Source organism: Manis pentadactyla, chromosome 3 (assembly GCF_030020395.1).
Source record: "Manis pentadactyla isolate mManPen7 chromosome 3, mManPen7.hap1, whole genome shotgun sequence".
NCBI classification, from domain to species: Eukaryota; Metazoa; Chordata; class Mammalia; order Pholidota; family Manidae; genus Manis; species Manis pentadactyla.
Window position 1 is genome coordinate 128,481,809 of NC_080021.1, and position 22,894 is coordinate 128,504,702.

Genomic DNA, 22,894 nt, shown 5'->3' on the forward strand with positions numbered 1-22,894 from the left:
GCATCGGGCTGGGAAGGAGAATCGGGGCACTCAGAAAGGAGATTGGGCGCGGGGGGGGGGGCACCTCGTCTCTCTGGGGGATTTCTGTGCAGGAGCGTCCCGTCCACTGAGGTAGGAGGCCCCATGTAGCTGTGGCCTGAGAGGCTGGCCTCAGGGCCTTTGCATTTCAACGATGCCCACACTGCTGTCCCATCGCCTCCCCCCAGGGCTGGACCTTCTGTGAATAGGGTAATTTGGTGCTTTTGTTTAGACACATGACTGGTTTCTATATGTTGATTTTGTATTCTGCAAGTTTGCCAAATTGGTTTATGAGTTCTAAGAGTTTTTGCTGTTGACACTTCAGGGTTTTCTACATGTATGATCGTGACATGCATGAGCAGAGATAGTTTTACTTCTTTTCTGATTTGGATGCCTTTTATTTCTTTTTCTCCCCTAATTCCCCTGACTGGGCCTTTCGGTGCTATTGAATAGAAACAGTGAGGGTGGGCACCTTTGCCTTCTGCCTAACGTTAGAAGAAAAGATTTCAGTTTTTCATCAGTGAGTATGCTTGTTGTGGGTTTTTCATATATGCCTTTATTGTGTTGAAGTACATTCCTTCTACACCCAATTTGTTGAGAGTTTGTACCGTGCAAGGGGTGCTGAATTTTCTCAAGTCCCATTTCTGCATCGATAGAGATAGCTTATTTTATTCCTTCCTTTTGTTAATTCAGTGTGTCACATTCATTTGGGTATGTTGAACTGTCCTTATATCCCAGGAACAAATCTTACTTGATCATTGTGTATGATCCTTTTAATGTGGTGTTGAATTTGATTTGCTACAATTTTGTTGAGGATTTTTCCATCTATGCTTATCAGGAATATTGGCCTGTAATTTTACTGTATTGTATTGTATTGTCCTGTCTAGCTTCAGTATCACGTAATGCTGGTCATCTAAATGAGTTTGTAAGTGCTCCCTCCTATCCAATTTTTTGGGACCATTTAAGGACTTTTTACATTTCTCTTTAAGTGTTCGGTGGAGTTCACCAGTGAAGCCATGCCATCTTGAACTTTGCTGTTTGGGGAGGTTTTTAAAAATTGATTCAATCTCATTTGTTGTTGGTGTGTTCAGACTTTCTATTTGAGCTTGATTCAGTTTTGGTGGATTATGTTTCTAAGAATTTATCCGTTTCTTCCAGGTCATCCAATTTGTTGGCACATAGCTGTCCATAATTATCTGCTATGACCCCTTTTATTTCTGAGTCATCATCCGGGGCCGCCTCAGCTCGGCGCCGAGAGCCCGCGAGGTGCTGGAGGCCGGCAGCCGCCCGTGCGTCCCCGCCCACCCCCGGCAGCGAGGACGCGGCGGCCACGTCCCCTCCCGCGCTGGGCGGGGCTAGCCGCCGCGGACCCCCGACCGGCCGCTCGGCCGTTGGCCACGCCCCGCGCGCTCGTGCGCAGCGCGAGCGGTCCGCCGCAAGGGATCCTGGGAGCCGTTGGAGCCGCTGGTCCGCGCGCCCGGAGCCCGCCCGCTCCCTGGGCGTGTGGCGCGCGTGCGCGCGACGCGCGAGGCGAAGCGGGAATCCGCGGCTGGCAGGACCCGGCTTCAGGGTCCCGGGGCGTCGGAGCCAGGCCTCCTTTCCGCCGCCTGTGGACTGCGCACCCCCAGCCCGCGCCCTGCGCTCGGCGGCCGGGCCCACGCACCGCGGGCTGGCTGCCTCGCAGCTGTCCTGTCTCACAGGCCTCACGGGCAGCGCGCTGACTCCCTAGGTTCGCGCCCCGCCCCCGAGTCCAGGGGCGGCCCTCCAGAGCTTCCCGCCAGACCTCAACGATAGTGAAAACATTTGCTCTGCCAGTGATCGCCTTAACAAGATGGAAAGACGAGTTGCAGACTGGGAGCAAATATTTGCAAAACATACGTCTCACAATGGACTAGTGCCTAAAACGTAAAAATAACTCTTCAGAGAACACTCCTGGCTCAGAGCTCTAGACCCACCCGGGAAACACTCGGGGTTCTTCCGCAGGCCTGCTGCACTACGTGTCCCCTTCACGGCACCTGCTGAGTGCATGCAGGTTTCCCGGCGAGCACGCCTCCGCGTGGAGGGTGGCGGGCACACCCTCCTCCGTGAGCATGGCGCTCTGACCTGGATCCACACGGGCCAAGGGGCCAACTGAAGTGGCATAGCAGGCAGTGTAGGAGTAGCTTTACTCCCCTCCTCTTCCAGAGGGAATTTTGCAGCACTTGAGCTGGCAATGAAAAAGACAGGCAGCAGAAGCCACTTTGGGACTTGAGTTTGTAATGCATTCCCAGAAGCTCCACACACCCGTCCGGCCTGTTGCAAGGTGGGTACCGGGTGTCAACTCCGCAGCTTCACCTACCACACTAAAACCTTGTGTGCACACGTGATCTCCCCATTCTGCTGCTCCTCCCTGACTGGGAGGAAGATCCTCTGTCCGCTAAGGCCTGAGACCCACGTCCGGAGATTTTTGTTTTCTCGAAAGACACCCGCCCCTGGCCTTCCTGCAGGGATGGTCAGAAATCAGAGTGCAGAGGACTGTCATCTCCCCCTTGCGTGGCTGGTGTTTTCAAACACATTTGGGCTAACAATTCTATCTGCTTCTGGAGCCTAGGCTTTTTGATGGAGTCATATAAAAAGAGGTGTGGAATTGGGACGAGATAATTTTTCCACCGTGCGGTTTTCCAGTCGGTGGTCCTGAGAAGAACAAGCAAATCCTACATGAAAGCCGTGAGGGAGAATCTTGTCCACAATTGGTGGAGGAAGCAAGAGGGAAGCCTGCCTCTCGTGAGTGTCTCAGTACCATGCTGTGCTTCATCATCCCTCTGAATATGAAGTTCCTTGGTGAAAATCATCTAAGGTTTCCCATGATAAAAACCCAAGTCCTGGGAGATGTCTGCAAGTTGTTCTTTTCTCAATCCCCAGCAGGAGTTCTGTTAAGTAAAGCTCACTGTGGCTTGCTTGCAAGGCTGTAAATATCTGCAAATATATCAGAACATAAATGAATTTTCACCAGAAGAGAAAACTGAAAGCATTTAAAAAATAAGAAGAGAATGCATTTGCCTTTGGCCACATAGCACATGTCTGAGAAGATCTGCACAATCAGATGACACCGGTTCCCGGTGGACAGCGATCTGGGCTGCTGGGAAAGAGGCGGGAGGAGGACTCGCCACTGTACTTTCCGTGTTTACAGTGGACTGTGGATCATGCGAAGGTCTTACTTGTGTGAGATAGTACATTAAAACCATTAAAAAGGTAAACATACATATTTAGCAGGAGGGTGATGTTCCAAGAAACGCAAAGGAGGAATTTCTGGTCTTGGACGTGGAGTCTGCAGGGCCTTTCTTTGATGGGCTGGGGCTTTCCAGCAACGGGGGCCTGGCTGGGGTCTGCAGGGCCTCCACACACAGCCCTGGGGACGCACGGGCTGCTTCCTGAAGCGCGACGGGCACAGTGCCCCGAACAGGCTCGCGGCTGCACGGACATCCCCATTTCAAACGCAGGGCTGCCCGTGGCCATGAGTACCTGCGTGCTCATCAGAGCACCTGTTCCCATGGGTTCAGAAAGCCTAGCCTCTGTGGAAGTCAGTGACGGGCAGTAGGAAGCAGTGGGGCCCCGGCCGCACACTAGGTCGATGGTCACGGAATGAAAGTAGCGGGAACATCAGCTAGGACCTTGGTGCTGTGAGCCCGAAAAACGATTTGTAAGCGGCCAAGAGAGGCACCCACCGAGGGTGTGGCGCTGTAAGCTGGAAGAGCACCTGTGCTCTTGCCCACCTGCCAGAGTGCCCGTGGAATGTCTCCCCCTCCCTCGTGCCCCCAGCCCGCCTGCCCTCTGCCCCTCCCCCACTGCAGAGTGTCTTGGGCCCCTACATTCTAGGCCTGTTTACATTCAAACTTGCCCTGCCTGAGTGGGATCCTGAGCAGTTGGTGGAGGAGGCTGCTCTCTGGTCCTGGACTCGGTTCCCCAGGTGGAACGGCCAAGCAGCTGCGGTCGGATCTCAGCCTGTGGGGATGACTTCAGGAGGAGGTAAGGCCTGAAGGCTGGGTGGCAGTGTTTCAGGGGCCACCGCCCACCGGTCCCTGGGATTCAAATGTGACTGTTATCCGGGCACAGTGGTTAGACCGTCAAGGGGGGAGAGAGCTCTGGGCCCCAGGGTATCTCACCTGGGAGGTGCGGGGAGGCCTCTGGAAAGCTGAGGTAGCCCTGGGGAGGTGGCTTCTGGAGGTGGGTCAGGTGACACAAGGGAAGCGCCCTGAGCAGGGAGAAGGGACTGCCGCCCACACGCTGCTGCTTTCTAGAAAGGAGACGCGCCGTGGACCCTGCGTTTGGGGAGGCTGTGGTGGTGGCACGGAGGGGGGTGGTCCCGGGAAAGCCCGGCCCTGAGTCACCCTCCTGGGCACAGGGCTGGCCCCACGATGTCATCCCAAGGGATCTGAACTGCACTTTACCAGACCCCACAGTGCGCTAGGAGAGGTAGACAGACTTGGCCTGAGCCAGAAAATTGTCCAGGGCTGTTATCTGTGGCCAAGTCTGCAGGCACGTGTCCTCTCCACGAGCAAGTCCACAGCGTCCCCTGGCTGCCGGAGCCCAGACCTGCCACCCTCCCTCCAGCCGGAGCTCTTCTCCTCTGGGCAGTGGGCTGTTGTTGGGCTCACCGGGGACAGGGCAGCCGGGTGACGCCAGCAGGATAGGGCTTGGGTTCCTGAGTCATCCTGAATCCTTCTCCCTGTGAGGAGACTCAGTTCTGCAGAGCCACTTCCTCCTGTCCAGTGTCTCACAAACTTGAGCTTTGCGTTTCACCTTTGAGATGAGGCGTTTGCTTGTGTGCGAGGCACTAACCCAGGGATGATAGTGGACGTGGAGTATGGTTGCCTGTCCCGTGGGACATCTACACGTGCTGATTCCTTTCCAAAGCGGAGGGATCCTCCCCTGACTGCCCTCTGCTCTCCATTGCCAGCCCTTTCCCAGGCTCTGCAGGCCACACTGGTTGTCGAGTGACAGAATTCAGGGCACACGAGACCTCCTCCACTGACCCTCTCCTGGGAATGGAGCTCCTGAGCGGTGGCAGGGACCCTGGCCCATGTTAAGGGTGTGCTGTGGGTGGTTCTGGATGGGTTATGTCAGTCAGGGTCCCGGGGCCTTTCCCGCGCAGAGGGACATTTCAAGTGCGTTGGTGTGCTGTGTCAGGCAAGAAAGAGAGGGATTTACGTGGGCACGGGCACCGCAAAGCAGAGGGGCGTGGGCCCCGGTGTTTTAGACACTGCCGGGTCTCAAGGCCCCAGGTCCCGGACCATACCCGGGGGATGAGTGCCCTGCGGCTCACGGGCTGTGGTCGGGGTCGTCCCCGCAGGCAGGTGTCTGCAAGTCTTGTGTGGAGACAGCCATGAGGCCAGGGCCTGGTGGCACAAACGCAGCACCTGCTGGGAGGTCTCTTCTTGGCAGAGTGGGCCGGGGGCCCGGGTGGGGCAGACATTTCCAGGGGAACGGTCTCAGCTGGTCGGGGCCTGACTGTCCCCTGCGGACAGCTGTGCCCTGCCCGGTTCCACCAGCACACCGGCCCCTGAGTCCCGGGCACCCTTCCCAGGACAGATTCTCTCAGCACCTCTCCTGTCTTGACAGCGTTTCCAGTGCCGGGCCCGCAGGGGACCGTCAACCTTGGCACCTTCGTGTCATCTTTCACAGTGCTGCCGTCAGCCACTCCCGTCCTCGGCCCGCCACACTGGGCCCCCTGGCAGCAGCACCCACCGAACGTCCTGGGCCCAGTGTTGCCCCCAGGAAGCACCCTGGTGCTGCCGACTCTTCCCAGCACGCCGTTGGTGGCAGCACAGGCCAGCTGTGGCCCAGGCTGGCCCGGGGCCTGCAACGTCACTGTGCACGTCTGGCCGGAACAGAGGCCCGTGCAGGCTCCCCAGCCTCAGACCTTTGTCGTGACTCAGGCCCCTCTCCATGGGAGCACTCCTGGGGCCCTCTGTGGGGGTGCTGTGTGTCCTGTGCCCCAGTTCCTGGCGGCCTCGGGAGTGAAGACCATCCTGCCCGCCCCTCCTGCCTGGAGCACCCAGGCTAGCGATGAAGGCTGGTCCCTGCACCGTCCACCTCGAGCTGCAGTGCCAGCTGCCCAGCTGGCCTCTGGCGGGCTCCCAGCATTGGCCAGTCCTCGTCCACCTGGGGCCGCTAGGAACAGCGGCCCGGCCTGCTCGCAGCCCACCGCCTCGCCCGGGAACGCCTGCCACCGCACCAGCGTGAACGAAAAGTTCCGGCGCTGGCAGCACTGCAAGCCCCTGGCCCGCAGGCACCTGCCCCAGAGTCCCGATGCGGAGGCACTGTCCTGCTTCCTCATGTGAGTGTCGTCCAACGGGGAAGCCACGGTGTCCAGCCTGGATCAAGGGCGGTGTCGCCCTCGCTCTGACCGGGCTGGTTGTCGGGAGGCGGTCACTTCTGGTGGTGACATCCTTTAGGCCGCATCTCGCGGGCGGTCCCTGTGAGCCAGCCGGCCTCTGGCTGCAATGCTCACCACAGGTTCGCTGCGGGCTCACAGTGGGGCCCCTGGCCGGCAGGCCCAGGGTTGGAGGCTGCGGTCTCAGGGTTCTGCCCGTTTTAACACCGGGCTGAGGGGATGATACCTGGGCATCCCCTCAGGGAGGCGGGGGACCCCAGGGCCCAGGAGACAGCTCTCTGCCCAACTGCCCTCCTGGGTGCAGGGTCCAGGCCAGGAGAGGCAGGGGGGACTGGGGCGGGTGGGGCGGCACACTCGGAGCCCAGGGCGGGGAAGCCCCACCATGGCCGGGCGCCTCCTGACTGGCCACTCCACTGCATTCCGAGGCCTGCAGAGCCCGCGCCTTGGGCTGTCCAGGCAGGGTGTCTGATGGCGTGGCCTGTGCTCGCCCATTTGATGCCTGTCGTTGTTAGCCGGAAAATGCCAATTTGAGGAGCAGCCCAGCTCTCCAGGCCACAGTGGGCAGCTGCGGTGTGAGGGCACGGGCGGCCGCAGTCCGTGGCGGAGGCTTGTGGAGTCAGGCGGCACCACAGTGGCCCGGAAGGCTGGCCTCTACCGCCAAGACCCTGCCGGTCTCCTCCTGGGCTTAGTCCTCCATGCTGGGGATGCGGGCTCCACAGTGTGAGGTGGGGTGGGCAGGTTCCGGGCTGCAGATGGTGACTGACCCCAGTGGGCGAATTACAGCCCACTGCTTCGGACCCTGGCCCGCTGGAACCCCACCATCACCCGGGAGGAGGTCCTGCAGCGGGGCGTGCAGAAGTGGCATTGTCTAAGCAAGTCAGAGCGCAGCATCTACTATGTGATGGCGGGAAGGTGAGTCAGGGCCCTGGGCCAAGGGCAGGATGAAGACCTGTACCCCTCTGGGATCATGCCCCCCCCACTTTGGGAGGCTGGCTACTCGTTTCCCCTGCCCCAGAGCCCCACCTGTCCAGACGCTGACCTTTTCTGTCTAGACATGAAGGTCTCAGGACATTGGGGGGGGGTTCAGACACTGGCCCTGGGGCTGTACATGGGGTCGGGTGTCCCAGGCAGCCTGCCTCCCCACCATGGCCGGGGCCATGACACCCCATGCCCTCTCCGTCTGACCTCTCCATTGACTGCTTCTCTGCCTGGGCCCGGGAGGCCTCCTCCTCAAGGGACCGTGCCTCCCTCGCCCCAGGTTCATGGAGTTCGAGGCCGAGGAGGCGAGGCAATGTCAGAACGCACAGTGGATGAAGGCGGCGCAGGGCGTGCCTCATCCAGCACCCCTCAGGCCTGTTCCTCGGGCGCCCTCAGCCCCAGAGCGGGGCCAGAAGCGAGGTATGCCACCGTGTTCCCCCGGAGCCAAAGGCCAGAGGCAGTGGGAGCCTGGGAAGGCTGCGGTCCCCAACACGGTCCTACTCATCCCGGGCGCATTGGGCAGTGACCTCGATGCCATCAGTAGCGTGGGGTCTCCCTTGGTCCCGACGGGAATGGGCCAGGTTTAGGACATGGCCACCCCCCTCTGCCCTGATCAGAGACCCACAAGGGGTGCTGGAAGGGGCAGGGGGCTGGGAGGAGGGCGGGCCTCCCTCCCCAGCATGAAGCCCTCGGAGGCCCTGTGTCCCCTTCCACACCTTGGTGCCTGCGGACCAGCTGGCCATGACCCCCCACGGGAATGTCCCCGAGCTCCGTCCTCCCTGAGCACGCTCAGTGCTGGGGAGGTGCGGCCAGGCTACCCACACTCCTTCCCTGCACCCTCCTCAGCACGCATCCGCGAGAAGGCCAGCGCCGGGGCCCAGTCCGCCAACGCCCAGCCACCGCGATGCCGGCAGAGCCCGCACACCGAGGCGCCGACGGAGATCCCCCTCGAGGCCGTGGCAGAGGGCCTGGAGATCATGGAGGGGCTGCTGGGGCCCAGCGGCCCAACTCAGGGGCTGCCCGGTGAAGAACGTGGGGAGGATAGCTCCAAGCCGCCACAGGGAGAGGAGGGCGTCTATCCAGACGCGGGTCTCCTGACCTACATCAATGAGCTTTGTGCCCAGGGAGACTTTCTCAACAAGGTAGGCTGGCCCTGGCCAGGGTGCTACAGGATTTCAGGGAGCGGCACTCCCACCACCCATGTCGGGGTGGTGCCCAGGCAGCTGGAATTAAGTTGTTCTTATTCCTCAGCTCTGGTGTGTGTGTGTGTGTGTGTGTGTGTGTGTGTGTGCGCATGCGTGTGCGGGTGCGTGTGTGTGACAGTGGATGTGCATATGTATCTGTGTAAATGTATGTGTGTGTCTGCGTGTTGTACAGGGGTAAACCAGGTGAGCCAGGGTTGTGCGGGGTGTTGGTGTGCATGCTTGTGTGTGCGTGTGTGTGCATAGGTACCTGTGTATGTACTTGTGTGGCTGTGCATATGTTTGCGTGCACGTCTCGTGTGGGGTGTGTGGCATGCACACATGTACGTGTGTATATGCTGTGCGTGTGCATGTGTGCCTGTGGTCGGGGACCGTGACCACGTCTTTCCAACACCTCCTTGTTGTGGAGGCTGGGGCTGGTCTCTGCTTTTCCCTCGCCCTCTGGGTCCTCTGGGTGCCCAGGGGATTCCCTCCAAGGATGCTCACAGCCTCTTCCTTCTGGGCCAGGCGGACGCAGTTCTGCACCCACGCTTCCTGGCGGAGTTGCCCTGCCCGGAAGCCCAGCTGGATCTCTTGGCCCTCGCTGAGGAGCTGGAGCAGGAGGAAGGACTGTCTTTGGCACAGGTGAGCTGGGAAAGGGAAGGAAACAGGTGAGCCTGGAGAGAGGCAGCCCGGGTGTGCCAGGGCAGGGGACCCCAGGACAGGATTCCTTCCTGACCGTTCCCCTGCGTTGCATGGCAGAAGTGGCAGGGAGGGCCTCTCTGAGGGTGGGGGCCGGGCAGGAGTACGGCAGGGAGAGGATGGGGGGAGCCGGGGAGGAGAGAGAGGACGCCGGCCGGGGCACCAAGCTGGGGGGTGAGGTTGGCAGGAGAGCCGCAGCGGCTATCGTTGGCGTGGCACCGCCTCCGCCTCTCGGGCGGCCTCACGGTGCCCTCCCTCCTCGCAGCTGGAGCAGAAGCGACTCCTGGAACTGAAGCAGGAGGAGGGTGTGCAGGCCCCCGCGAGTCACGGCACACCCCGACTGGACTCAAGGCCTTCTGGGTCTGAGGCCGGCCAGGATCCCCAGAGGCACGGCCACGGCCCCCAGCTAGGGGCCAGCGACCAAGCCTGCCCACCAGAGTCTGGTTGCGGGCAGCGCCAGGCGCACAGCCGAGGAGACGCTGGCGTGTGGAGGCCCGAAGCCTTCGCTGCCTCTCCAGGACGCCAGGAGCCCCCTCCCCTGAAGGCTGGCTGGCGGCCCCATGCCCCCCAGGCTCGGTGCCGCACTTCGCCCAGCCTGGGGCCCAGGCTCGCCACTGCTCCGGGAGAGACCTGTCCTGCTCGGGAGCCCCTGGGGCCCACGGGCAGGCCCAGTGAGGGCGAGGAGGAGCTCCCCAGCCTGGCCTTCCTCCTGGCATCTCAGCACACACTGCCATCCTGGGGACTGCCCCAGAGTCCTACTCCAGGCTCAGACCTCCTCCGCCCTGGAGTACCCCAGGCCCGCTCTCCCCAGAAGCCGGGCCTCAGCCCCGCTGGCCCTCCAGCTGGCAAGGCCAGCAGTCGGGCCCCGTGTGCAGGCCCAGCCCCTGCTGGGAAGACACCCCTGCCAGGGGCCAGCCTCGGGGTCGCTGGGGGACCAGCCTTGGCTCTGGGGCTGGGCTGCCCCTCACAGCCCCGGAAGAGAAGGGGGGACCCTTTCGGCACAGGGAAGGGTAGGAAGCGGCCCTGCAGCCAGTAGGGAGGAGTCGGCCCTCCAGGGCAGCTTCGGGCTCCTCCACATCCCAGTCCTGATCCTGGCTGCTGTGGGACAGGGAGGGTGGGGTGGGAGAGGTGGGAGGGCAGGGCCCCTGGGGGTGGCTGGTTGGGGGGTGGGATAAGAGGGTGGTGGGAAAGGTGTGGGGCGGTGGGGGTGTTCAGCCCATTTGGGCCTTGTATGCAAATGCAAATAAAGCCTGTTTTGTCACGAAAGGCTCGGCGTCTCTGCCCCTAGTGGCATCTGGGCTTCTCCACGGGAAGGGGCGCCGAAAGCAGGAAGGTCCCGGGCTCCGGGACCCAAGGCGATGATGTCCCCGTTCCCCCTCCACATTCATGTGCATTCTCCAGATGGCTCCCGATTGCCCACCGCCCGCATAAGCCCTCCCCCGCCCCACCTCTGTCCTCCTGGAGGCCGCTTTTGGGAGTCCCCAGGACACAGCGTCATCACAGGACCCCAAACTTCGAAGGATGGCAGCTGCTTTGGCCCTGTGCTCTCTGCAGCACCAGCCCACTTTCTGGACAGAGCCTGCAGACAGCCGTTGTCTAGAGGGGGCCCTCCCTTTCTCGCTGAAGCGGGCTGGGGCGCTGGGGGATGCTCAGGCATCAGGGTCTCCTGGGGGGCTGAGCAGAGAGGAAAGGCATGTCATGAGGGGACAGGCTCCACAACCGACGTGGAAGGCCCATCCTCCGGCCTCGGTGGGCGCATGAAATGTGTGGGCTGGTGGACAGTCCCTCTTCCCTCAGCACAGAGAGGGCATCGGGCTGGGAAGGAGAATCGGGGCACTCAGAAAGGAGATTGGGCGCGGGGGGGGGGGGCACCTCGTCTCTCTGGGGGATTTCTGTGCAGGAGCGTCCCGTCCACTGAGGTAGGAGGCCCCATGTAGCTGTGGCCTGAGAGGCTGGCCTCAGGGCCTTTGCATTTCAACGATGCCCACACTGCTGTCCCATCGCCTCCCCCCAGGGCTGGACCTTCTGTGAATAGGGTAATTTGGTGCTTTTGTTTAGACACATGACTGGTTTCTATATGTTGATTTTGTATTCTGCAAGTTTGCCAAATTGGTTTATGAGTTCTAAGAGTTTTTGCTGTTGACACTTCAGGGTTTTCTACATGTATGATCGTGACATGCATGAGCAGAGATAGTTTTACTTCTTTTCTGATTTGGATGCCTTTTATTTCTTTTTCTCCCCTAATTCCCCTGACTGGGCCTTTCGGTGCTATTGAATAGAAACAGTGAGGGTGGGCACCTTTGCCTTCTGCCTAACGTTAGAAGAAAAGATTTCAGTTTTTCATCAGTGAGTATGCTTGTTGTGGGTTTTTCATATATGCCTTTATTGTGTTGAAGTACATTCCTTCTACACCCAATTTGTTGAGAGTTTGTACCGTGCAAGGGGTGCTGAATTTTCTCAAGTCCCATTTCTGCATCGATAGAGATAGCTTATTTTATTCCTTCCTTTTGTTAATTCAGTGTGTCACATTCATTTGGGTATGTTGAACTGTCCTTATATCCCAGGAACAAATCTTACTTGATCATTGTGTATGATCCTTTTAATGTGGTGTTGAATTTGATTTGCTACAATTTTGTTGAGGATTTTTCCATCTATGCTTATCAGGGATATTGGCCTGTAATTTTACTGTATTGTATTGTATTGTCCTGTCTAGCTTCAGTATCACGTAATGCTGGTCATCTAAATGAGTTTGTAAGTGCTCCCTCCTATCCAATTTTTTGGGACCATTTAAGGACTTTTTACATTTCTCTTTAAGTGTTCGGTGGAGTTCACCAGTGAAGCCATGCCATCTTGAACTTTGCTGTTTGGGGAGGTTTTTAAAAATTGATTCAATCTCATTTGTTGTTGGTGTGTTCAGACTTTCTATTTGAGCTTGATTCAGTTTTGGTGGATTATGTTTCTAAGAATTTATCCGTTTCTTCCAGGTCATCCAATTTGTTGGCACATAGCTGTCCATAATTATCTGCTATGACCCCTTTTATTTCTGAGTCATCATCCGGGGCCGCCTCAGCTCGGCGCCGAGAGCCCGCGAGGTGCTGGAGGCCGGCAGCCGCCCGTGCGTCCCCGCCCACCCCCGGCAGCGAGGACGCGGCGGCCACGTCCCCTCCCGCGCTGGGCGGGGCTAGCCGCCGCGGACCCCCGACCGGCCGCTCGGCCGTTGGCCCCGCCCCGCGCGCTCGTGCGCAGCGCGAGCGGTCCGCCGCAAGGGATCCTGGGAGCCGTTGGAGCCGCTGGTCCGCGCGCCCGGAGCCCGCCCGCTCCCTGGGCGTGTGGCGCGCGTGCGCGCGACGCGCGAGGCGAAGCGGGAATCCGCGGCTGGCAGGACCCGGCTTCAGGGTCCCGGGGCGTCGGAGCCGGGCCTCCTTTCCGCCGCCTGTGGACTGCGCACCCCCAGCCCGCACCCTGCGCTCGGCGGCCGGGCCCACGCACCGCGGGCTGGCTGCCTCGCAGCCGTCCTGTCTCACAGGCCTCACGGGCAGCGCGCTGACTCCCTAGGTTCGCGCCCCGCCCCCGAGTCCAGGGGCGGCCCTCCAGAGCTTCCCGCCAGACCTCAACGATAGTGAAAACATTTGCTCTGCCAGTGATCGCCTTAACAAGATGGAAAGACGAGTTGCAGACTGGGAGCAAATATTTGCAAAACATACGTCTCACAATGGACTAGTGCCTAAAACGTAAAAATAACTCTTCAGAGAACACTCCTGGCTCAGAGCTCTAGACCCACCCGGGAAACACTCGGGGTTCTTCCGCAGGCCTGCTGCACTACGTGTCCCCTTCACGGCACCTGCTGAGTGCATGCAGGTTTCCCGGCGAGCACGCCTCCGCGTGGAGGGTGGCGGGCACACCCTCCTCCGTGAGCATGGCGCTCTGACCTGGATCCACACGGGCCAAGGGGCCAACTGAAGTGGCATAGCAGGCAGTGTAGGAGTAGCTTTACTCCCCTCCTCTTCCAGAGGGAATTTTGCAGCACTTGAGCTGGCAATGAAAAAGACAGGCAGCAGAAGCCACTTTGGGACTTGAGTTTGTAATGCATTCCCAGAAGCTCCACACACCCGTCCGGCCTGTTGCAAGGTGGGTACCGGGTGTCAACTCCGCAGCTTCACCTACCACACTAAAACCTTGTGTGCACACGTGATCTCCCCATTCTGCTGCTCCTCCCTGACTGGGAGGAAGATCCTCTGTCCGCTAAGGCCTGAGACCCACGTCCGGAGATTTTTGTTTTCTCGAAAGACACCCGCCCCTGGCCTTCCTGCAGGGATGGTCAGAAATCAGAGTGCAGAGGACTGTCATCTCCCCCTTGCGTGGCTGGTGTTTTCAAACACATTTGGGCTAACAATTCTATCTGCTTCTGGAGCCTAGGCTTTTTGATGGAGTCATATAAAAAGAGGTGTGGAATTGGGACGAGATAATTTTTCCACCGTGCGGTTTTCCAGTCGGTGGTCCTGAGAAGAACAAGCAAATCCTACATGAAAGCCGTGAGGGAGAATCTTGTCCACAATTGGTGGAGGAAGCAAGAGGGAAGCCTGCCTCTCGTGAGTGTCTCAGTACCATGCTGTGCTTCATCATCCCTCTGAATATGAAGTTCCTTGGTGAAAATCATCTAAGGTTTCCCATGATAAAAACCCAAGTCCTGGGAGATGTCTGCAAGTTGTTCTTTTCTCAATCCCCAGCAGGAGTTCTGTTAAGTAAAGCTCACTGTGGCTTGCTTGCAAGGCTGTAAATATCTGCAAATATATCAGAACATAAATGAATTTTCACCAGAAGAGAAAACTGAAAGCATTTAAAAAATAAGAAGAGAATGCATTTGCCTTTGGCCACATAGCACATGTCTGAGAAGATCTGCACAATCAGATGACACCGGTTCCCGGTGGACAGCGATCTGGGCTGCTGGGAAAGAGGCGGGAGGAGGACTCGCCACTGTACTTTCCGTGTTTACAGTGGACTGTGGATCATGCGAAGGTCTTACTTGTGTGAGATAGTACATTAAAACCATTAAAAAGGTAAACATACATATTTAGCAGGAGGGTGATGTTCCAAGAAACGCAAAGGAGGAATTTCTGGTCTTGGACGTGGAGTCTGCAGGGCCTTTCTTTGATGGGCTGGGGCTTTCCAGCAACGGGGGCCTGGCTGGGGTCTGCAGGGCCTCCACACACAGCCCTGGGGACGCACGGGCTGCTTCCTGAAGCGCGACGGGCACAGTGCCCCGAACAGGCTCGCGGCTGCACGGACATCCCCATTTCAAACGCAGGGCTGCCCGTGGCCATGAGTACCTGCGTGCTCATCAGAGCACCTGTTCCCATGGGTTCAGAAAGCCTAGCCTCTGTGGAAGTCAGTGACGGGCAGTAGGAAGCAGTGGGGCCCCGGCCGCACACTAGGTCGATGGTCACGGAATGAAAGTAGCGGGAACATCAGCTAGGACCTTGGTGCTGTGAGCCCGAAAAACGATTTGTAAGCGGCCAAGAGAGGCACCCACCGAGGGTGTGGCGCTGTAAGCTGGAAGAGCACCTGTGCTCTTGCCCACCTGCCAGAGTGCCCGTGGAATGTCTCCCCCTCCCTCGTGCCCCCAGCCCGCCTGCCCTCTGCCCCTCCCCCACTGCAGAGTGTCTTGGGCCCCTACATTCTAGGCCTGTTTACATTCAAACTTGCCCTGCCTGAGTGGGATCCTGAGCAGTTGGTGGAGGAGGCTGCTCTCTGGTCCTGGACTCGGTTCCCCAGGTGGAACGGCCAAGCAGCTGCGGTCGGATCTCAGCCTGTGGGGATGACTTCAGGAGGAGGTAAGGCCTGAAGGCTGGGTGGCAGTGTTTCAGGGGCCACCGCCCACCGGTCCCTGGGATTCAAATGTGACTGTTATCCGGGCACAGTGGTTAGACCGTCAAGGGGGGAGAGAGCTCTGGGCCCCAGGGTATCTCACCTGGGAGGTGCGGGGAGGCCTCTGGAAAGCTGAGGTAGCCCTGGGGAGGTGGCTTCTGGAGGTGGGTCAGGTGGCACAAGGGAAGCGCCCTGAGCAGGGAGAAGGGACTGCCGCCCACACGCTGCTGCTTTCTAGAAAGGAGACGCGCCGTGGACCCTGCGTTTGGGGAGGCTGTGGTGGTGGCACGGAGGGGGGTGGTCCCGGGAAAGCCCGGCCCTGAGTCACCCTCCTGGGCACAGGGCTGGCCCCACGATGTCATCCCAAGGGATCTGAACTGCACTTTACCAGACCCCACAGTGCGCTAGGAGAGGTAGACAGACTTGGCCTGAGCCAGAAAATTGTCCAGGGCTGTTATCTGTGGCCAAGTCTGCAGGCACGTGTCCTCTCCACGAGCAAGTCCACAGCGTCCCCTGGCTGCCGGAGCCCAGACCTGCCACCCTCCCTCCAGCCAGAGCTCTTCTCCTCTGGGCAGTGGGCTGTTGTTGGGCTCACCGGGGACAGGGCAGCCGGGTGACGCCAGCAGGATAGGGCTTGGGTTCCTGAGTCATCCTGAATCCTTCTCCCTGTGAGGAGACTCAGTTCTGCAGAGCCACTTCCTCCTGTCCAGTGTCTCACAAACTTGAGCTTTGCGTTTCACCTTTGAGATGAGGCGTTTGCTTGTGTGCGAGGCACTAACCCAGGGATGATAGTGGACGTGGAGTATGGTTGCCTGTCCCGTGGGACATCTACACGTGCTGATTCCTTTCCAAAGCGGAGGGATCCTCCCCTGACTGCCCTCTGCTCTCCATTCCCAGCCCTTTCCCAGGCTCTGCAGGCCACACTGGTTGTCGAGTGACAGAATTCAGGGCACACGAGACCTCCTCCACTGACCCTCTCCTGGGAATGGAGCTCCTGAGCGGTGGCAGGGACCCTGGCCCATGTTAAGGGTGTGCTGTGGGTGGTTCTGGATGGGTTATGTCAGTCAGGGTCCCGGGGCCTTTCCCGCGCAGAGGGACATTTCAAGTGTGTTGGTGTGCTGTGTCAGGCAAGAAAGAGAGGGATTTATGTGGGCACGGGCACCGCAAAGCAGAGGGGCGTGGGCCCCGGTGTTTTAGACACTGCCGGGTCTCAAGGCCCCAGGTCCCGGACCATACCCGGGGGATGAGTGCCCTGCGGCTCACGGGCTGTGGTCGGGGTCGTCCCCGCAGGCAGGTGTCTGCAAGTCTTGTGTGGAGACAGCCATGAGGCCAGGGCCTGGTGGCACAAACGCAGCACCTGCTGGGAGGTCTCTTCTTGGCAGAGTGGGCCGGGGGCCCGGGTGGGGCAGACATTTCCAGGGGAACGGTCTCAGCTGGTCGGGGCCTGACTGTCCCCTGCGGACAGCTGTGCCCTGCCCGGTTCCACCAGCACACCGGCCCCTGAGTCCCGGGCACCCTTCCCAGGACAGATTCTCTCAGCACCTCTCCTGTCTTGACAGCGTTTCCAGTGCCGGGCCCGCAGGGGACCGTCAACCTTGGCACCTTCGTGTCATCTTTCACAGTGATGCCGTCAGCCCCTCCCGTCCTCGGCCCGCCACACTGGGCCCCCTGGCAGCAGCACCCACCGAACGTCCTGGGCCCAGTGTTGCCCCCAGGAAGCACCCTGGTGCTGCCGACTCTTCCCAGCACACCGTTGGTGGCAGCACAGGCCAGCTGTGGCCCAGGCTGGCCCGGGGCCTGCAACGTCACTGTGCACGTCTGGCTGGAACAGAGGCCCGTGCAGGCTCCCCAGCCTCAGACCTTTGTCGTGACTCAGGCCCCTCTCCATGGGAGCACTCCTGGGGCCCTCTGTGGGGGTGCTGTGTGTCCTGTGCCCCAGTTCCTGGCGGCCTCGGGAGTGAAGACCATCCTGCCCGCCCCTCCTGCCTGGAGCACCCAGGCTAGCGATGAAGGCTGGTCCCTGCACCGTCCACCTCGAGCTGCAGTGCCAGCTGCCCAGCTGGCCTCTGGCGGGCTCCCAGCATTGGCCAGTCCTCGTCCACCTGGGGCCGCTAGGAACAGCGGCCCGGCCTGCTCGCAGCCCACCGCCTCGCCCGGGAACGCCTGCCACCGCACCAGCGTGAACGAAAAGTTCCGGCGCTGGCAGCACTGCAAGCCCCTGGCCCGCAGGCACCTGCCCCAGAGTCCCGATGCGGAGGCACTGTCCTGCTTCCTCATGTGAGTGTCGTCCAACGGGGAAGCCACGGTGTCCAGCCTGGATCAAGGGCGGTGTCGCCCTCGCTCTGACCGGGCTGGTTGTCGGGAGGCGGTCACTTCTGGTGGTGACATCCTTTAGGCCGCATCTCGCGGGCGGTCCCTGTGAGCCAGCCGGCCTCTGGCTGCAATGCTCACCACAGGTTCGCTGCAGGCTCACAGTGGGGCCCCTGGCCGGCAGGCCCAGGGTTGGAGGCTGCGGTCTCAGGGTTCTGCCCGTTTTAACACCGGGCTGAGGGGATGACACCTGGGCATCCCCTCAGGGAGGCGGGGGACCCCAGGGCCCAGGAGACAGCTCTCTGCCCAACTGCCCTCCTGGGTGCAGGGTCCAGGCCAGGAGAGGCAGGGGGGACTGGGGCGGGTGGGGCGGCACACTCGGAGCCCAGGGCGGGGAAGCCCCACCATGGCCGGGCGCCTCCTGACTGGCCACTCCACTGCATTCCGAGGCCTGCAGAGCCCGCGCCTTGGGCTGTCCAGGCAGGGTGTCTGATGGCGTGGCCTGTGCTCGCCCATTTGATGCCTGTCGTTGTTAGCCGGAAAATGCCAATTTGAGGAGCAGCCCAGCTCTCCAGGCCACAGTGGGCAGCTGCGGTGTGAGGGCACGGGCGGCCGCAGTCCGTGGCGGAGGCTTGTGGAGTCAGGCGGCACCACAGTGGCCCGGAAGGCTGGCCTCTACCGCCGAGACCCTGCCGGTCTCCTCCTGGGCTTAGTCCTCCATGCTGGGGATGCGGGCTCCACAGTGTGAGGTGGGGTGGGCAGGTTCCGGGCTGCAGATGGTGACTGACCCCAGTGGGCGAATTACAGCCCAGTGCTTCGGACCCTGGCCCGCCGGAACCCCACCATGACCCGGGAGGAGGTCCTGCAGCGGGGCGTGCAGAAGTGGCATTGTCTAAGCAAGTCAGAGCGCAGCATCTACTATGTGATGGCGGGAAGGTGAGTCAGGGCCCTGGGCCAAGGGCAGGATGAAGACCTGTACCCCTCTGGGATCATGCCCCCCCCACTTTGGGAGGCTGGCTACTCGTTTCCCCTGCCCCAGAGCCCCACCTGGCCAGACGCTGACCTTTTCTGTCTAGACATGAAGGTCTCAGGACATTGGGGGGTGTTCAGACACTGGCCCTGGGGCTGTACATGGGGTCGGGTGTCCCAGGCAGCCTGCCTCCCCACCATGGCCGGGGCCATGACACCCCATGCCCTCTCCGTCTGACCTCTCCATTGACTGCTTCTCTGCCTGGGCCCGGGAGGCCTCCTCCTCAAGGGACCGTGCCTCCCTCGCCCCAGGTTCATGGAGTTCGAGGCCGAGGAGGCGAGGCAATGTCAGAACGCACAGTGGATGAAGGCGGCGCAGGGCGTGCCTCATCCAGCACCCCTCAGGCCTGTTCCTCGGGCGCCCTCAGCCCCAGAGCGGGGCCAGAAGCGAGGTATGCCACCGTGTTCCCCCGGAGCCAAAGGCCAGAGGCAGTGGGAGCCTGGGAAGGCTGCGGTCCCCAACACGGTCCTACTCATCCCGGGCGCATTGGGCAGTGACCTCGATGGCACCAGTAGCGTGGGGTCTCCCTTGGTCCCGACGGGAATGGGCCAGGTTTAGGACATGGCCACCCCCCTCTGCCCTGATCAGAGACCCACAAGGGGTGCTGGAAGGGGCAGGGGGCTGGGAGGAGGGCGGGCCTCCATCCCCAGCATGAAGCCCTCGGAGGCCCTGTGTCCCCTTCCACACCTTGGTGCCTGCGGACCAGCTGGCCATGACCCCCCACGGGAATGTCCCCGAGCTCCGTCCTCCCTGAGCATGCTCAGTGCTGGGGAGGTGCGGCCAGGCTACCCACACTCCTTCCCTGCACCCTCCTCAGCACGCAGCCGCAAGAAGGCCAGCGCCGGGGCCCAGTCCGCCAACGCCCAGCCACCGCGATGCCGGCAGAGCCCGCACACCGAGGCGCCGACGGAGATCCCCCTCGAGGCCGTGGCAGAGGGCCTGGAGATCATGGAGGGGCTGCTGGGGCCCAGCGGCCCAACTCAGGGGCTGCCCGGTGAAGAACGTGGGGAGGATAGCTCCAAGCCGCCACAGGGAGAGGAGGGCGTCTATCCAGACGCGGGTCTCCTGACCTACATCAATGAGCTTTGTGCCCAGGGAGACTTTCTCAACAAGGTAGGCTGGCCCTGGCCAGGGTGCTACAGGATTTCAGGGAGCGGCACTCCCACCACCCATGTCGGGGTGGTGCCCAGGCAGCTGGAATTAAGTTGTTCTTATTCCTCAGCTCTGGTGTGTGTGTGTGTGTGTGTGTGTGTGTGTGTGTGCGCATGCGTGTGCGGGTGCGTGTGTGTGACAGTGGATGTGCATATGTATCTGTGTAAATGTATGTGTGTGTCTGCGTGTTGTACAGGGGTAAACCAGGTGAGCCAGGGTTGTGCGGGGTGTTGGTGTGCATGCTTGTGTGTGCGTGTGTGTGCATAGGTACCTGTGTATGTACTTGTGTGGCTGTGCATATGTTTGCGTGCACGTCTCGTGTGGGGTGTGTGGCATGCACACATGTACGTGTGTATATGCTGTGCGTGTGCATGTGTGCCTGTGGTCGGGGACCGTGACCACGTCTTTCCAACACCTCCTTGTTGTGGAGGCTGGGGCTGGTCTCTGCTTTTCCCTCGCCCTCTGGGTCCTCTGGGTGCCCAGGGGATTCCCTCCAAGGATGCTCACAGCCTCTTCCTTCTGGGCCAGGCGGACGCAGTTCTGCACCCACGCTTCCTGGCGGAGTTGCCCTGCCCGGAAGCCCAGCTGGATCTCTTGGCCCTCGCTGAGGAGCTGGAGCAGGAGGAAGGACTGTCTTTGGCACAGGTGAGCTGGGAAAGGGAAGGAAACAGGTGAGCCTGGAGAGGGGCAGCCCGGGTGTGCCAGGGCAGGGGACCCCAGGACAGGATTCCTTCCTGACCGTTCCCCTGCGTTGCATGGCAGAAGTGGCAGGGAGGGCCTCTCTGAGGGTGGGGGCCGGGCAGGAGTACGGCAGGGAGAGGATGGGGGGAGCCGGGGAGGAGAGAGAGGACGCCGGCCGGGGCACCAAGCTGGGGGGTGAGGTTGGCAGGAGAGCCGCAGCGGCTGTTGTTGGCGTGGCACCGCCTCCGCCTCTCGGGCGGCCTCACGGTGCCCTCCCTCCTCGCAGCTGGAGCAGAAGCGACTCCTGGAACTGAAGCAGGAGGAGGGTGTGCAGGCCCCCGCGAGTCACGGCACACCCCGACTGGACTCAAGGCCTTCTGGGTCTGAGGCCGGCCAGGATCCCCAGAGGCACGGCCACGGCCCCCAGCTAGGGGCCAGCGACCAAGCCTGCCCACCAGAGTCTGGTTGCGGGCAGCGCCAGGCGCACAGCCGAGGAGACGCTGGCGTGTGGAGGCCCGAAGCCTTCGCTGCCTCTCCAGGACGCCAGGAGCCCCCTCCCCTGAAGGCTGGCTGGCGGCCCCATGTCCCCCAGGCTCGGTGCCGCACTTCGCCCAGCCTGGGGCCCAGGCTCGCCACTGCTCCGGGAGAGACCTGTCCTGCTCGGGAGCCCCTGGGGCCCACGGGCAGGCCCAGTGAGGGCGAGGAGGAGCTCCCCAGCCTGGCCTTCCTCCTGGCATCTCAGCACACACTGCCATCCTGGGGACTGCCCCAGAGTCCTACTCCAGGCTCAGACCTCCTCCGCCCTGGAGTACCCCAGGCCCGCTCTCCCCAGAAGCCGGGCCTCAGCCCCGCTGGCCCTCCAGCTGGCAAGGCCAGCAGTCGGGCCCCGTGTGCAGGCCCAGCCCCTGCTGGGAAGACACCCCTGCCAGGGGCCAGCCTCGGGGTCGCTGGGGGACCAGCCTTGGCTCTGGGGCTGGGCTGCCCCTCACAGCCCCGGAAGAGAAGGGGGGACCCTTTCGGCACAGGGAAGGGTAGGAAGCGGCCCTGCAGCCAGTAGGGAGGAGTCGGCCCTCCAGGGCAGCTTCGGGCTCCTCCACATCCCAGTCCTGATCCTGGCTGCTGTGGGACAGGGAGGGTGGGGTGGGAGAGGTGGGAGGGCAGGGCCCCTGGGGGTGGCTGGTTGGGGGGTGGGATAAGAGGGTGGTGGGAAAGGTGTGGGGCGGTGGGGGTGTTCAGCCCATTTGGGCCTTGTATGCAAATGCAAATAAAGCCTGTTTTGTCACGAAAGGCTCGGCGTCTCTGCCCCTAGTGGCATCTGGGCTTCTCCACGGGAAGGGGCGCCGAAAGCAGGAAGGTCCCGGGCTCCGGGACCCAAGGCGATGATGTCCCCGTTCCCCCTCCACATTCATGTGCATTCTCCAGATGGCTCCCGATTGCCCACCGCCCGCATAAGCCCTCCCCCGCCCCACCTCTGCCCTCCTGGAGGCCGCTTTTGGGAGTCCCCAGGACACAGCGTCATCACAGGACCCCAAACTTCGAAGGATGGCAGCTGCTTTGGCCCTGTGCTCTCTGCAGCACCAGCCCACTTTCTGGACAGAGCCTGCAGACAGCCGTTGTCTAGAGGGGGCCCTCCCTTTCTCGCTGAAGCGGGCTGGGGCGCTGGGGGATGCTCAGGCATCAGGGTCTCCTGGGGGGCTGAGCAGAGAGGAAAGGCATGTCATGAGGGGACAGGCTCCACAACCGACGTGGAAGGCCCATCCTCCGGCCTCGGTGGGCGCATGAAATGTGTGGGCTGGTGGACAGTCCCTCTTCCCTCAGCACAGAGAGGGCATCGGGCTGGGAAGGAGAATCGGGGCACTCAGAAAGGAGATTGGGCGGGGGGGGGCACCTCGTCTCTCTGGGGGATTTCTGTGCAGGAGCGTCCCGTCCACTGAGGTAGGAGGCCCCATGTAGCTGTGGCCTGAGAGGCTGGCCTCAGGGCCTTTGCATTTCAACGATGCCCACACTGCTGTCCCATCGCCTCCCCCCAGGGCTGGACCTTCTGTGAATAGGGTAATTTGGTGCTTTTGTTTAGACACATGACTGGTTTCTATATGTTGATTTTGTATTCTGCAAGTTTGCCAAATTGGTTTATGAGTTCTAAGAGTTTTTGCTGTTGACACTTCAGGGTTTTCTACATGTATGATCGTGACATGCATGAGCAGAGATAGTTTTACTTCTTTTCTGATTTGGATGCCTTTTATTTCTTTTTCTCCCCTAATTCCCCTGACTGGGCCTTTCGGTGCTACTGAATAGAAACAGTGAGGGTGGGCACCTTTGCCTTCTGCCTAACGTTAGAAGAAAAGATTTCAGTTTTTCATCAGTGAGTATGCTTGTTGTGGGTTTTTCATATATGCCTTTATTGTGTTGAAGTACATTCCTTCTACACCCAATTTGTTGAGAGTTTGTACCGTGCAAGGGGTGCTGAATTTTCTCAAGTCCCATTTCTGCATCGATAGAGATAGCTTATTTTATTCCTTCCTTTTGTTAATTCAGTGTGTCACATTCATTTGGGTATGTTGAACTGTCCTTATATCCCAGGAACAAATCTTACTTGATCATTGT

General features: G+C 60.7%; 2 protein-coding genes across 2 annotated transcripts in view; one reads left to right on the forward strand and one right to left on the reverse strand.

Annotated features, from left to right (window-relative positions):
- Positions 1–22,894, reverse strand: part of ZNF484 (zinc finger protein 484) — a 214,710-nt gene that overhangs the window by 124,867 nt on the left and 66,949 nt on the right. The window lies entirely within an intron of this gene.
- Positions 16,361–21,347, forward strand: LOC130683103 (NUT family member 2B-like). Its single transcript, XM_057499374.1, has 8 exons — positions 16,361–16,388; positions 16,677–16,954; positions 17,057–17,394; positions 18,235–18,363; positions 18,709–18,848; positions 19,275–19,570; positions 20,138–20,254; positions 20,577–21,347. Exons 1-8 carry the CDS (start codon positions 16,361–16,363, stop codon positions 21,345–21,347), a joined length of 2,097 nt encoding a protein of 698 aa, XP_057355357.1.

What these genes read in the sequence shown, in the direction of transcription:
- LOC130683103 (XM_057499374.1), top strand. Translation starts at nt 16,361, where the DNA reads ATGAGTGCCCTGCGGCTCACGGGCTGTG. An exon ending in CCTGCGGCTCACGGGCTGTG is followed by an intron (nt 16,389 to 16,676) that starts GTCGGGGTCGTC and finishes CTGTCTTGACAG; the next exon opens with CGTTTCCAGTGCCGGGCCCG. An exon ending in GCACTGTCCTGCTTCCTCAT is followed by an intron (nt 17,395 to 18,234) that starts GTGAGTGTCGTC and finishes GGCGAATTACAG; the next exon opens with CCCAGTGCTTCGGACCCTGG.